Here is a 16,037-nt window from a genome sequence, read left to right on the forward strand (position 1 = left end):
TGTGACCTATGGTTTCTCGGAACAAGTCAATTGTTGGCGAACGACAGACGGGCCAATGGATGATAACGGACGATCAGCCTGATACACTGCATGTCTCTGACAGCGGAGCCTGAAAATACGTTCTGCGGGTACATCGACTGTAGAATTCAGTACATACCATTATAAATGGTTAATGCTAAGATGAACATCTTGTCCAAAATTGAGTACGGGAAACTTGGCGAGGATTATATTTTATAAAGCAACTATAAAACACAAATCTACATTTTCTGTGTATGACTTTTCATAGTTTATTTTAATGAAACAAAACTAACCTGACAAGGCTGGTGACAATTTCAAAGATTTCATATCAATGTAACTTTAAATTTATACTTTTTTCGAGACTCATAAGCTCGTTAGGGTCTATCACTGGATCGTGTCACATAATTGGTAGTGGAATGTCTATCATCATTCTCCATTGGTAGATGCTACTCTCTCCTACAGATTTTTTCCAACATGGTCATATGAGAATCCATGCCACCAATTTCTAGACAAGACATATAAAATCTTTGGAAACTATTGAGGAAATATGTAAGTCACATTTTATGAAAGAATGAATCTCGGGTGAAATTTCTGGACGAAATACATTGCCAACTGCTTGCCTAATAATGAAAAGGTGTTCTACTATTGGCATGAACACAACCCAAGACAATTACATAAGCACAAATACTTGAGTTGATGGGGCCTTCAAAGAAAGTTTACATTTGCATGCTTGAGCCTAACAGCTTCAACATCGCCATAAACGACTGGCCTCTTTGCAGCAGCCGGATAGCCTAATTTACGCTCCACGAAGTGGATAGTGGCAACTAAAGACGGTATATATTTATTACTGTTGCAATGCCACATGTGCCAGATGCTCTATCATTGCATATTGTAGTCAATGGCTAAAATAGCTTTTTTAATTAAATTGGATAACCTGGAAAATAGGTTTATTAAAAAACTGTTTGCTCTTCTACTCAGTGTGACATCGTGCAGAAGAAAAAAATAAAGCCCTGGCTCGAGAGCATGGTTTCAACCGAACAATCCGTTTGCAATTGGTGGGGTGAATCAACCTCCTTTAGGGCCTTGTCAGAATAGCATCATTGTCTGTGATGCCACCTGTGCTAGACGGTCCATAACTGCATATAACAATCATTCGCTAGAAGACAGCCATTTCAATTATTCGAGAAAACCAGAGAAACTATTTTCAAGTACTGTACGCTTTCCCATTTACTGTGATATCTTGTTGATTAGCATCGAGTAAAAAATGGAGTTCCCTTACTGTTCTCTGGAATTTTCAACCCTCCCCTGATTGCCCTTTTTGCCACGCCCACACTAATTTCTCTCCCGTCCATGCCCTTAATTGTGCTCGACTCTTAAAAACAAGAATTTACCAAATTATGATTAATATATTAATTGATAAATAAAAAAGACGGTCCCGACCTATCTCCCTCATTATTCGGAGTTATAGTGTTTTACATTCCTTTGGTCGAAACTAATAGCAAAACTCATCGAAACCTCTTTTGGGGCACCAGGACCAAACATTCACAGCGTAAATCATACAATCATATCACTACAAATGAAATCATAAGTCCAAAGATTCTTTTTGGTATCCTCGACTGTTTTGGCTTTTTTTTGCATTTTACTGACCATGATTAACCATCTGAAATTCCTATTTTGGAGCATTTTGGAGATAAATCCCTCTGAAGGACGCCCTCAAACCGCTGAACTATTTCATGTTTTGATATGCAGTGGTCTGGTAGGGTCGTTTCAGGAAAGACAATTTACCAAGGTATATGTAACCTGTGAACAGTTGACAATTTGTGGGGTAAAGATTGTTATCTTGTTTCTGGTATGCGTTTTAGGGAAAAGGTTCCAAGAGCACTGTTGTTCCCTGTTCTATATAATTTGGCAACTTTGATCTGAAAGAGTAGGAAAATAAAATTGGCTAAGGTTAAATTAATTGTATTCCTGTAAAATCAAATCAACGTACGTTCATATGTAACAGCAATTCTCGAATAAACAGTCGAACGTATTTTACTCGACCTCCTAATTGAGTCCGTCAGCTTTGATTCCAGAAAAATGCGTCACTTTTTACTGTCATGATTTTTATCACTTCTTTTATTTAAAGGGAAAAAATGAATTTCGAATAAGTTGAACTACTTTGATTACAGTTGATGTAACACAACGAACCTCAATCTGATGTCCCTGGATATAAAACAAACCAAAGCACAGAGGATTTAATGGCACGGGATTTTGGCGAAAGGTCTTATTCATTTTGTTAAGAAATGATTTGGCACAAGAACTGAACTTTATGTTTTCGAATCTTTTCTTATTATCAACCAAGGTGGCCGGAGGAGAGGGAAGGGTCAGATTTAGAAACACCACAACTACACTTATATTTCAAGATTTGCTTATTTAATTTTTAACGAGTCACAAACTTTCACATCTAATTAAAGACAGAAATTTTAACACAAGGCGGCCCAGCCTGATACGCTCCAGCCTTACATAATGTTCTGCTGGTACATCGAATGCAGTTAGTGTTAAGATGAACATCTTGACCAAATTGAGTTAAGGAAACTTTGTCAGGATCACATTTTAGAAAGAAATTACAAAACATAAGTCTACATTTTGCTTGTGCTATCCAAACAATGTGACTTAACAAGGCTGGTGACAATATCAAAAATTTCATATAACCGTGATTTTAAATGTACTCCTTTTTCGACTCTCTGGCTCTAGCTTAAGGGTTTATCACCGGATTGCATCACATCATTGACCATTGTGACAAACTTCACTGAAGCTGTCCATACATGTGGATGGAACTTTTAGCAAATTCAATGCTTTATTCTATAGTGTCCCCAAACCAGAGTGTCACCGTAGAAACCATGGTCCCAAACAAGCATGTAGAAACCCTCGTTCGACGTTCGATGGCTGGTTTGACGAGTGTCGAAATGCCAGGAACAAAATCTTTGCCAAATTAAACATCTATAGACTTACACATTGTCAGCAAGATCTTTTAAGTTCAAAATTGTAAACTATAGAAAATTTATTAAAGAAAGAAAAGAAATTATATTAAAGAAAGAAAAGAAATTATACAGTTGAGCTGAATCAACGAAATCAAGTCTCTGTTAGAGGTCAACGATTCGTCCAAATTTTGGTCCTTTTCCAAGCTTCACAGAGTTCTCCCCAAACTCAATTACAAACAAAGACTGGTTCGAGTATTTTTATACATTTTTCAGTCCGGAACAGACTGATCAAAGTGATACATATCATCAACTTTGGGAAGAAATGAATAACGTTGATCAGGGTGTTATGAATGGAGATGCACCGTATACTCCGATGAGTGATTCTGATAACGTCATCGGTGATATCATTAACCAACCCATTTCACAAGAAGAATTAGTGAAAGTATTATGTGTCTGGAAAACAACAAATCTCCTTGTATTAATGGTATTTCAGCAGGAATTACAAACAATGTAGTGATGTTATTGTTCCGAGTCCCCTATTACATACTTTGTTTAAGCATCTTTGCAGTAACGGTATATTCCGAGTTTCATGGTGCCAGGGTGTTATTTTTCCTATTTGCAAGAATGGCGATGAACCTCTGGGTAAAAATGTTCAAGGTATAACTTTTTTACCTGTCATTTGGAAAATCTATACAGGTGTTTTGTATGACGGTAAATTTTTCGGGAAGAAAACGCCGCTCCACTTAGAGAAGAACAGGCTGGATTAAGGGAAGGGCATAACCGTTGATAATATTTTCCTTTTGTATACTTTTATTCAGAAATATTTAAGCAGTAAAGAATTGCGTTTTTACCGTGCTTTTATGGATTTTGAGAGGGCCTTCGACAGAGTGCACAGAACGGCCTTGTTCTTTAAATTGGGTAAATCAGGACTCCAGGCTAGGATGTTTAAAGCCTAGATGGTAGTGTATACTCAAGGTAAAGCATGTATACTTGGTAACGTTGATTGTCCCTTAGGTGTTAGGCAAAGCTGTATCCTTTCACCCTTAATTTCTTTCTTTTTAAATGATATCTATGAAGAGTTTAGTAGCTCTATTGGGATCGTTAAACTTTTTTCATATTATTTGCTTTCGATTTGGACCTCCTGGCTGAAATTGTAATTAAGTAACAGATATTGATAAACCAATTGTCGATGTATTGCAAAAAGTAAAGACGAAGGTCAATGTCGACAAAACAAAAATTGTAGTTTTCAGAAATGGTGGTCCACTTCGTAGCTACGAAAGGTGGTACTATGAAGGAAAAACAGTAGCTGTTGTTTCCTGTTTTAAATATTTGCATGTTGTCTTTTCTTGTAGCGGTATGTGGAGCAAAACGAAAGAGGTATTGGTAGATCATGCATCTAAAGCCCTCTTCCCACTTAACTCAGAATTAAATGCATAATTGAAGAGACAGTGCAATCGCTATATGTTGCAAAATATTCTAAACAAAAAATACTACCTATGTTAAGTTACAGCAGTGAGATTTAGGGTTATATTGAAGGCAAACGTTTAGAAAAAGTACACGTTAAGTTTTGTACGCATTTATTACGCATTACGCCAAAGAAAGAATGACTTAGATGTAGCAGCCAGAGTTGAGCTTGGCAGACCATTCGGACACAGGCTAGCTATAGAACAAGGGAGACACGAAAATTTACCAAGAGTACAAAGAGTGTGCTTATGTGACCAAAGGACTGCGTAGGACGAATTTCATTTTTTATTGGTTTGTCCCTTATATGATAATTTAAGAGTGAAATATATAACCCGCGTTTATCGAAATCCTCCAAGTTTACCTAAATTTACACGCTTGTTACAAGTTTGAGACTATTGAGATTATTCGCAATATCAGCAAATTTCTATTTTTCGCTTTCAAAGCACGAAATGAACTTCAAATGAATACTGTACAAACGTAAATATCTATATGAACATATTTTCACTTGTTCCTTTGACTGAAATGTATTATTGTGTAATTACTTTTATCATATAGGGCTAGAGGCGATACTGCAAATAAACTTCATCATTATTATTTACACTAAAATCAAAGCAATCGGAAATGATAAAATGAAGATTTGTTGCAAAGAATGGCCAAAATTGTCAAACAAATTATAATATTGGATATATCGCGAAAGATTGCAGTAATCGAATTATCACCCTTCCTAGGAACCTGCATACAAAATGTTGAAATCAATACGACGAGCGGATTCGGAGAAAAAGATTTATTTTATCAAATATTAAAAGAAAATGATCAAAAATGCAGTATTGCAGATTTCGTCACAAATCGAACAAATCTGACTAAGGTCATCCATACTGACCTGCACACAAAATTGTTTGACCAGTGGTTTCTTGGAACATGTTTGCGGACGATGGATGGACCAATGGACGATGACGGGCGATCAGCCTGATACGCTCCATGTCGCTGACAGCGGAGCCTAAAACAACGTTCTGCGGGTGTATCGATTGCAGAGTTCAGTAAATACCATTATAGATGGTTAGTGTTAAGGCGAACATCTTGGCCAAAATTGAGTAAGAGAAACTTGGTGAAGATCACATTTTAGAAAAAAATTATAAACATAACTCTACATTTTTGTTTGTGCTATCTAAAAAATGTGACTTAACGAGGCTAGTGAAAACTTCAAAGATTTCATATCACCGTGATTTTTAATGTTCTCTTTTTTCAAGACTCTCTAGCTCTGAACGATTTATCACTGGATCGCATCACGTCATTGACAGTGAACTGGCTACCATCAATCTCCATCGCGACTCTCTCCTACAGACTACATCCCGACAAGGTCATCTGAGAATACATGTCACTAATCTTAAGACAAGGCATTTTAAGCGAAACTATTGAGGAAAAGTATGTCAAATTTTATGAAAGAATGATTCCCGGAAAAGAGTGCAATTTCTAGACAAAATACATTGTCCACTGCTTTTCTAATAATGGTAACGTGTTTTAGTAAACAGGCGTGAACATAACCCAAGACAATTACCAAAGCACAAATACTTGAGTTGTTAGTGCCTTCAACGAACGTGCATATTTGCTCGCGTGGGCCTACTAGTTTCTACAATCGACATATATGACTGGCCTCTTTGCAGCAGTCGGAGAGCCTTATTTACGCTCCACGACGTGGATAGTGGAAACTAAAGAAGGTAAATACTTATTACTGCCACGATGCCACATGTGCTACATGCTCTATTATTGCATATTGTAGTCAATGACTAGAATAGCTTTTTCAATTAAATGGGATAACCTGGGGAAATAGGTTTACTAAAGAATTGTTTGCTTTCCAATTCACTGTGACATCGTGCAGAAGAAAAAAAACAAAACCCTAGCTCGTGAGAATGGTTTCAGCCGGCAGATCCGTTTGCAATGATGGGGGTGAATCACCGTCTTAGGGGCTTGTCAGAATAGCATCATTGTCTGTGATGCCACCTGTGCTGGACGCTCCATTATTGTATATAACAATCAATCGCTAAAATGCAGCCCTTTCAATAACATGGGATAACCAGAGAAAGCATTTTAATGAAATAACTGCACGCTTTCCGATTTACTGTGATGTCTGTTTCTTATTATCACGGAGTATAATATGGAGTTCCCTCACTGTTCTCTAGAATTTTCAACCCTCCCCTGACTATCATTCTCTTTTTCACGCCCACGCTAGTTACTTTCCTGGTCCATGTCTGTAATTGTGCTCGTTTCTTAAAATAGAAATTACCAAATTGAGATTAATTAATACATTGATAAATTAACAAGCAGTCCCGACCTAAGCTTATATTCCTCATTTCTCGAAGTTATGGTGTTTTATGTATATTTTTCATCGAAAGTAATTGTAATTGCGAAAATCATCGAAACTTATGTGAGATACAATCGAAATAAGTTGATCGAATTTTCTTGATAGAAAATCTAGAATAAACCAACAAAGATTACTCTATCTTGTGCCGTCAGCGTTCATTCTTCGTAAGTCTACGTTTATTTCAAGGTTTTCCATGAAGTCTTCTTGTACTGAAGAAGAAAGTAAACAGCTTGAATGTCTCTTCTCAAACCTCTTCGATTGATATATGACATTAGAATATATATAGCCAATTCAGTCTCACACCGATCAGCATTTTACAGATACCAATGGTTCTAGTGGGAGCTAGGCTTTGAGTATCTTATTTAGACACAGCTAGTAACACTCTTAATATCACCATATTTCAACATTATCTGAACAATATTAACGAAGATCATTTTAAGGAACCGACACGGGTAATGCAAAACAATAAGGCCTGTTGTTTCTTAGATAATATTTTTACCAACAAACTTAAAATATCAATTAATTAATTATTTCATTATTATTTCATTATTCCAATAGATGTACATGGGAAAAGCTGTAGGAACCTGCAACCAAATTTGAAGCAATCCAACGACTTGTTATGAAATTTGCCATCCAATCCGACCATCCAATCCAATCAATCCATACATCCATCCATCCATACATCCTTCCATCTACGCATGCACACGCATACATACAAACATACATACACACATACATACATACATACATACATACATACATACATACATACATACATACATACATACACACATACACACACACATACATACATACATACATACATACATACATACATACATACATACATACATACATACATACATACACACACACACACACACACACACACATACATACATACATACATACATACATACATACATACATACATACATACATACATACATATACATACATACGTGCGCTTATGCATACATTTTGTAAAGGACTGTTAAACAGACTTGCCGATTATACAGGCACGGCAGTTTGATGTTTGATATTCCGAAATGCTTTAAGAACCTATCAAGGCGTTTTTGTTTCTTAAATCAACGTCTTGAGAACAAAGATGAGCTTAAAATTTCCAAATGAAGGCTTTACTATATCTCAGCGCTTGAGCTTTTATGCAAACTTTAACGCACCGACTCTTTGATTAGTTACAGTGAACACACACACCCGCACGGGGCCGCTCTGTCTAGACCGAGAAATGATCAGTTGATTACAAAGTAGTTGTTTTTACAGTTTCAGTTAAAAGCTAAAACACACACAGGAAGTGCTAAATTACTTATCAAGTTGATCATAGACACCGAAGTTAATTAGGACAGCGCTCTGGCTAAACAAACCATAATCAACGTATACTTACTGATGCCAATCTGTTTTTATAGACACACAAGGATAAACAGTGGAGTGGAGTGTCGCCTGATAAGTATTTCGGTACCTCGGTTGTGTGATTTATCCAAACACTCAAATGTGTCGGTTCTTTTTATCTACAATATTATCTATAGAACTTGTGTGCGGCGTACAAAAAAAGTAAACGTAATGTATATGAGACTGTCCAGCCATCCTGTTTTTGCTGTAGTTTCAGCTGAGAAAACATCTTTATCTCTTCAACTCTCAGCTCAACTGTTTATCTCTTAGTCCAGACAGAGCAGCTGCCCAATGCTGGTTTACTGTAATTAATCCACGAGTCGGTTACTTTAAAATGTGTCTTGATACCCAAACGTATCGTTCGTTTTGTACATAGTATGTGCCCGTCTCATACACCGAGTTGTGGCACCGAAGTGAAATGCACTGTAACAGTGCGTTGTAGTTACTGTTCGGCGTGTTACAACATCAGGGGGTGGGAGTGGGGTCCAACCCGAGGTTTACCCTACGGGGAAAACCCAGACAGTGCGAGCTGTCACACATAAGACACAAATTAGAACATATAGAACTGTTGTCGGTTGCTATGGTAGAATCAACAGTACGCTGTACCATATGTGCAAAAAGGGAGTATAAGAACTTTTGTTTTTTAATGAATTTATCATACTTCAATATTATGCTGCAGATATGCATAAATAGAGGATCATTTGAGTGGTTCAGTACCAGTTTGACAATCGTTGAAGATACTGTCCGAGAGACTCACACTGTGGTCTATTGAAGATGAAGCAACATACTGTCCAACTGATCGTCATTCTCAGTCTGAGTGTAAACCTTGTGTTGACAAAGAATATCAACGTGAGTATATCGTGTATTTTGAGGTTGACTATTACGATGAGTCGGATTTTATCAAAAGGACTATTCCAATACGATCATTCTTCACTTCGTCACCGACTTCGTATCTTAAATCAGCGATTTATATGATTTTTTTCTGTTGGGGTAACATCTATTTCTATGAGAAGCTTCGTAAGTTTTGTTATCTTACCTTCTCAAGAACCACCAGTCTTTGTTGCATACCACCATTCTTTAAATATTCATTGCCATGGTATGTTCTACCTTCTTCAGGTAAACAGAATAGAATGACACCACTCGGCAAATTGTTTCTTGGACGAAAAGCGGTGCTCAGAAACGTTTTTTTTTTACATCATAGCCTAAACGTATGTGTACGTATGTACACATCTTGACACGATTGTAAAATTTTGTCAACAGTTTCATTTCTTTGCAGCAAGTCTCAAGTGATTTAAGTGTGGAGAAAAGAGGTGGGTTTTATTACAACTAAATGAAATGCTAGTTTTCTTACTTTGCTGGACCACTGCACTACCGCGTTACTACGATAAATCGAATATTGAGTAATTGTTAGTTTAAGATAAAGGAACGGTACAAGCCATTTTGAGCGTGCGCAACAGGGAGATTTTAGTTTCACCATTACGTACTAGAACTTAGCAACCGGCCTACGATCAATTGACTATATTAGCCATTTGAAGTCATACATTACCTATTATCACATCTTGTTATTGTGGAAACTTGAGGAACGCGTCAGATTTTCACTTTGAAAACTTTCTCTGTTTTTCGCTGTTTTAATCGAAGATGCCATACTCGTGGACTGCAACCCCGACTCACCGGGCTCGAGATGTATTCTCGGGTGCCCAAGAGAGAACAAGATACCTGGTTACTGTCCGGTTGGAAAATGTTGCAGACAACCACCAAGTGAGTTCGGGACCTACAGGGTATAACAGTAAACATGTACAGGTTTTGGTACAGAGAGAGAGAGAGAGAGAGAGAGAGAGAGAGAGAGAGAGAGAGAGAGAGAGAGAGAGAGAGAGAACTTCAACCATTTGCTCTAAGTTAAATGAAAACAACGCTAATGAGATAATGACAGAAAAGGATTCACTACTGTTGGTCTTTGCCTTGAAAGAGACAGACGAATAGATAACTTGGCTGAGAAGGATAGGCAAAACAGATGTTGCGATGTACTGTGAATCTGAATGTTCCAAACATATGCCAAATGTGGTACCGCTGATTTTTGTCCGTGTCAAATTTCGTCACCGACATGCATTGTTACCCACGCTGTTACTACTCTCCATCCCGTCACTGGGACACAATGATTGAAACACTTCTGTGACCCTCCACATCGCCACATACACAAGCTCACTTACCCTCCTCTTCACTATAGATGACTTAGCTTGCACTAAATACGGTGGAGATTGCATAGACCCAGCCAATTGCCAAAGTCCCGGATACACCTTACCGTGGCGATGTGCTGGCGGCAATGATAGGGTCTGCTGCATCACTCCAGGTTTGTAGTATTTTGCAAGTACTCTTGTCTTTCTTTAAGCCAATTATAAAACCTGTTCTACGATTCCCTTGATTGGCCACAATCTGATCTGCATAAGTTTCAAGTTTAATCGATGGAAATTTCAAACCGAAGTTTCAGTTTTTTCCATGTTTGTTTTATATTGTGTGAAATAAACATGTAATCCACTTGTAATCCACTATGGATCTTGTCTAAATGTATGATATGATTGGGGTCTAGTACAATCCAGTAGAACTGTACCCCATCGTTTGCAATTGCAGATAGGTAAAGCAGTTGTGAGCTCAATAGAATGTATATCAGGCAGATATCGAAACCATATCATCGATGCTTCATCTATTCTAAGTTTAATCAAAGCCTAATGCATATTTCACTATGTTGAACGATATAAAGCAGAATATAATGCATAATTCAGATGACATAGCTTTAAAGTCATTGCTTTTTACACTTTCGGTTAACTTTTCATAAGAGGGGAACAAAGAACCTGTCTCCATACATATGGTTACGTGTTTCTTTCAGAGATTGAATGCGGCGATGGTGGACATTGTATAGTCGATTGCCCACGATTGAATAGGATTGAAGGAACCTGTCCGAGGAACAGTGGGAAATGCTGCAAACCACCAACAAGTAAGAATATCTCATTTACTTATCTATACAAAAAATGTTGTTCTGTATGCTCGACTGCGAGTATCTTCAGTATTGCATCTTTATTATTTCATGCTGTGAAACACCTGTGCTGCCTTCAGCTTGGTTGTTGACAAAGGAAGCGAATATCCGTTCATTCCTTATTGTAAACCAATGTCTGCACAAACATTTTATTATTTTCTCAAATTAACACATTAAAGATCACATCAACTCTCTGTTCTCTTCCTGCAGGCGACGTGGCATGCTACAAAGAGTTTGGAGAATGTGTGGATCGTTCTGATTGTGCGCCACCTCCGAAATACTCCTTACCTTGGCGGTGTGCCGGTGACGAGGACCGCGTTTGCTGTCATGATCCACGTTAGTGCATTTTCCCGAGACGTGCATGCGATTGGGTCCCCTAATTTCCATGGATGATAGGACGTGTACTTCCATATTTGGCTTTGTTCTGTTGTTAGTCGCGAGCAATAGGCTCAACAGATGTAGTATGACTTGAACTGTACACATGGTAGCGTCTTCCAATTTCTTTATTGTTTTCGATGATCTTTGAAATCAGCAGCAAGTATTACCCGTTTTCATGTCTTTTTTATTACATAGTCAAGACATCTTCTCGAAAATAATATTTACTGTGTTGTTTCCTTCCAATGGCAATGAATGAGTGTTGAATATAATAATAATTAATGTTACAGATTCTAAAAATGCATACCAATTAGTCACATACTGCTTCAATTGTCTTACTAAAAAAATCTTAGTATTATGTTTCTGGCCTCATGACAGATTTCTAAGTCGTACTCTGGATTGGTGTAAATTGCATCATGCCGTTTATTTTGAAGGTTTCGTGTTGGTAATATACTGGGTAGACTGCCTTTGGCGAAAAATCGAGGCAACCTTCTACTGTCTCTCGGACGTACCTGTAAGAATCACTTGCGTACTCTACTTCTACTCGAATGGCACTGAGGTAGGTCGAGAAACCGTACTGTTGCCGGCCGGTCAACCGTACATAACGAAGAATTTTACGGTGCCAAGCTGTTACGAAGACTACCTGCTTGAATGGATAGTTCATTCGGATCCCGAACACACAGGATATGTCGTCCTCTACCGATGTAAGTTGCTTATTAAATAATTAGTCATTATTTGTCTGTTGCTATGTATGTATGTATGTATGTATGTATGTATGTATGTATGTATGTATGTATGTATGTATGCCTAACTATATATATATATTATTTTCTATCTATGTGCCTTTGTTTTATCAGATATCGTAAAGTAGAATAAAATATATCTCAACTTTACAAATTGTTATCTTATCGTATATCACATTTTACGTTATATACAATCACTCAGATCTTTGTGTTTTGATCAAAATGATATATATATATATATATATATATATATATATATATATATATATATATATTTATATTTATATTAGCTAGTCGGTCACTCGGCTGATTTAGTAATTTTTGTACATAACAACAAGGTACCTCAAATGCACAAAAGCATTATTGATTAAACCTGTGTATACGAGCTTTGCAATTAGCTTTGATAATTTGTTGTTTGACTCTATAATATGCTGTTCTCTGTAGTTATCTAATGTTCACCTTATCACTGTCACTTACCGTAATGTGACGTGCTTCTTCCCAGGTTCCAATGCATGGGGCAAGAAGGATCCACACATGGTGACCTTCAGTGGACATAAGTACAGCTACCAAGGCTATTGTAGCTACACCTTGGTAAAGGACTGCAGGTCGAACAGCCCTGCCTTCGACATAACCGCCGACTTCCGCGGAAAGTACAATCCAATGGAACCACCGACGAGGATGGTCGCCGTCAGTACAACATTGAACGGCTATGACACCTACACTTTCCGTGATGATCATTCTGTCCTGGTGAGTTGATGCACTCTTTTGAAGATACAGTCCTTCTTCCCCTGTGTATACCCTGTAATCACGTTCCCTGGCCCTCAAACCCTGTCCAGCGCAATCAGCCAAACAACATGTGAAATTATGCCAAAATTGTTTTTTCATGTTTTGTGATATATGGTGAATAAACTAGAAGATATATTTGTGGCTAATGTTGTCAATGGTTAGAGTTGTCCAAAACAAACAGACTGTTTCGAGGCGACTTTCATTCCCTCGGGAAACAAATGTGTGTATGCTGTTACCCTTATGGCTAGTCAATAGTTAACACTTGTTTATTGCACTAAAGTTTCAATGAAAGAGAACTTAGCGATCTGACCATTGTTTGTGTTTATATTATCATTTGTAATTAAATCGAATAATCATTTATTGTTGCTGTTGAAAAGAAACACAAGTTGCACAATGATTCGGCTACTAAATGATACAATATAGGACCGAACGTAACTCTCCCTCCCATACGTTGGTCCAGTGGTTAGTGCAGATTTGAAGTTTCAATTCTAATGTTTCGAACCCTTTTGAATAAACGCGACATCATCTGAGATCGATCATCACCGATCACCGTTTCATTCTCAAAAGATTGTCCTTTGGATTTGATTTTTCACGACCACAGCACAACGGACAACTGGTACTTGAACGAGAACTCTCCATCGCCGGCGGCTTGGGGCGCATTAAGGTGGAGGACGACAGCGTAGCACTCTCTCTCGGAAAGGATGGAGTTTCACTGGAATGGATCTCAAAGGAACACGAAGCCTCTGTCACCATCGGGAACGACGACTTAGCCGGCAAGCTGTGTGGAATGTTGGGAGATGGGAGCCGTTTCAACGATCTGGTCAAGTCAGATGGTACTAGAACAACAAATGTAACGGAGTTTGCCAAAAGTTGGGAAATCCCGGGCAGGTAGGTATCCAAGGCTTTGTCTAATACAAAAACAAGGATTATATTACCATGCCCTGTCCATCGCGTTTTGATTGGTCGAGCTGAGCCACGTGACTGCCCACAAATACACAGTAATGGTTTGTTTTCTTGCCCGTGAATATGAATAATATCGTAAACATAAGAACTTTAAAGCTAAAACGAAAATTGCGATTTGTACTAAATTCATAATCAACCACAAAATAAAATGGAGCATTTGTCGATCAAGTTTAGACGCTTTTTTACAAAAAATTCTCCGGATTTGCAAAATTTTGGCAGCGCGCAGTACCCACTGTCAGGTTCTCGGGCCCCGTTGGCGTTCACACGGGAAATTTTGTAAATTTTGACGGTTTTTCGGCGTTTGTTGATAATATAATGGAAATAACAGACTCCGCGCTGACCATTGACGTTTATTTATAGGCGCGGGCGAGAAGAAAGCCAAATAAACGGGCTCGGCAAACCTCGCCCATTAATTTTTGGCTTTCCTCTCGCCCTTGCCCATAAATAAACGCTAATGGTCAGCGCGTCGTCCGTTATTTCTTCAATAACTAGTGTCTATGACACAGTATGATGTGCTTTTACAGACACATTTTAAAGTTATGAAATAGTTGTAGCAGAAACATTACATACCATTACTCGTATACGACAAGGGATATGGTTAAGATAGGAAAACCTAAGCAACAACATGTAGAACATCAATTTTTATTTTTTAATTATATATATATATATATATATATATATATATATATATAGAGAGAGAGAGAGAGAGAGAGAGAGAGGAGAGAGAGAGAGAGAGAGAGAGAGAGAGAGAGAGACAGACAGACAGACAGACAGACAGACAGAGAGACAGACAGACAGACAGACAGAGAGACAGACAGACAGAGAATGAGAGAGAGAGAGAGAGAGAGAGAGAGAGAGAGAGAGAGAGAAATTTTGCATATTTTTGAATGAAACATGTCAACTGGTTAATTATGCAGAGTTCCTTCAATAAAACTTTCGTTCACGCGTGTGAAACAATATCAAACAGTAGTGCGACACTTCATATCATACAGTGATGTGATTCTTTGTATAAGGTCGTTGACTGATGAAATTTAGGTTGTGGTCCATCACATAAATTAGTAGAATTCATTCATGTTATTTAACATTTAGTATTTCTTATAATTTTGCCACTTTATTGAACTCTTTTGTGGATAGGATTGCTCATTTTTTCTCTATTCTATATTTCAGCTGTCCGTAAAATGTGGAACGGTTTGACAAATGGCACTGATTTCGTTTTCACCAGGAAAAGGATTAAGTGGAAACGGAGCATGCCCAAAACTTTTAGCCATTCATCGAGTTCATGCTAACGGATATTGCTTACTAATTAGCTAGGTTGAGGATCTATTCAATTCAATGGTATGTTCACATAAATAACAGCTTCTATAAAATTTTATGGTAATATGAAAATTGTTCATCAACGTGACAGTCAGCTGAATTAAAATTTTGCTGGTGATGGACAGGACATTTTTTCTCTTATTGGTTTAATCAAAAGTTGTAAATGAGAGCAATTTGAATGGATTCGTTAACTTGTTTATTTAGAAATAAAATGGCGTAGACAAGTTGTACAGGTGTATTGCTTGGACTGTCCTGATTGTAAGTATGTTAACACATGTCAGGCTCCTCTAACAGTGGCGATCATACAGACACCACCACTACCACTACTTTACCTAAAGCCAACACTGTATATCTGACGATATTATTAATTTTTGGGATGATTTTGGAAAGTCCTAAAGGTTATTTAGCACAAGGTTTCTGAAACTGTCTACAAATCTCTTTATCACCACCCGGTTGAGGTACCATCCGTTTGCCCACTAAGAGGATTGAAATCATTTAATGAAAGTTTAGCTCGTGCCACCTGTAGAAATTCTGAGTGAATAGTTCCATAGGATATATATATATATATATATATATATATATATATATATATATATATATTATATATATATATATAT

General features: G+C 37.6%; 1 protein-coding gene across 1 annotated transcript; it reads left to right on the top strand.

The window, feature by feature from the left end:
- Nucleotides 1-8,904: 8,904 nt before the first annotated feature.
- On the top strand, nt 8,905-15,655 carry LOC139151657 (uncharacterized). Its single transcript, XM_070724590.1, has 10 exons — nt 8,905-9,060; nt 9,488-9,521; nt 9,850-9,969; nt 10,436-10,558; nt 11,093-11,200; nt 11,450-11,575; nt 12,049-12,318; nt 12,860-13,104; nt 13,745-14,031; nt 15,274-15,655. The coding sequence occupies exons 1-10, from the start codon at nt 8,986-8,988 to the stop codon at nt 15,281-15,283; spliced, it is 1,398 nt and encodes a 465-aa protein (XP_070580691.1). The 5' UTR covers nt 8,905-8,985; the 3' UTR covers nt 15,284-15,655.
- Nucleotides 15,656-16,037: the final 382 nt, after the last annotated feature.

Source organism: Ptychodera flava, chromosome 15, assembly GCF_041260155.1.
Source record: "Ptychodera flava strain L36383 chromosome 15, AS_Pfla_20210202, whole genome shotgun sequence".
Taxonomy (NCBI): Eukaryota; Metazoa; Hemichordata; class Enteropneusta; family Ptychoderidae; genus Ptychodera; species Ptychodera flava.

What these genes read in the sequence shown, in the direction of transcription:
- LOC139151657 (XM_070724590.1), top strand. Translation starts at nt 8,986, where the DNA reads ATGAAGCAACATACTGTCCAACTGATCGTCATTCTCAGTCTGAGTGTA. An exon ending in GGTCTGCTGCATCACTCCAG is followed by an intron (nt 10,559 to 11,092) that starts GTTTGTAGTATT and finishes TGTTTCTTTCAG; the next exon opens with AGATTGAATGCGGCGATGGT. An exon ending in GTGATGATCATTCTGTCCTG is followed by an intron (nt 13,105 to 13,744) that starts GTGAGTTGATGC and finishes TCACGACCACAG; the next exon opens with CACAACGGACAACTGGTACT.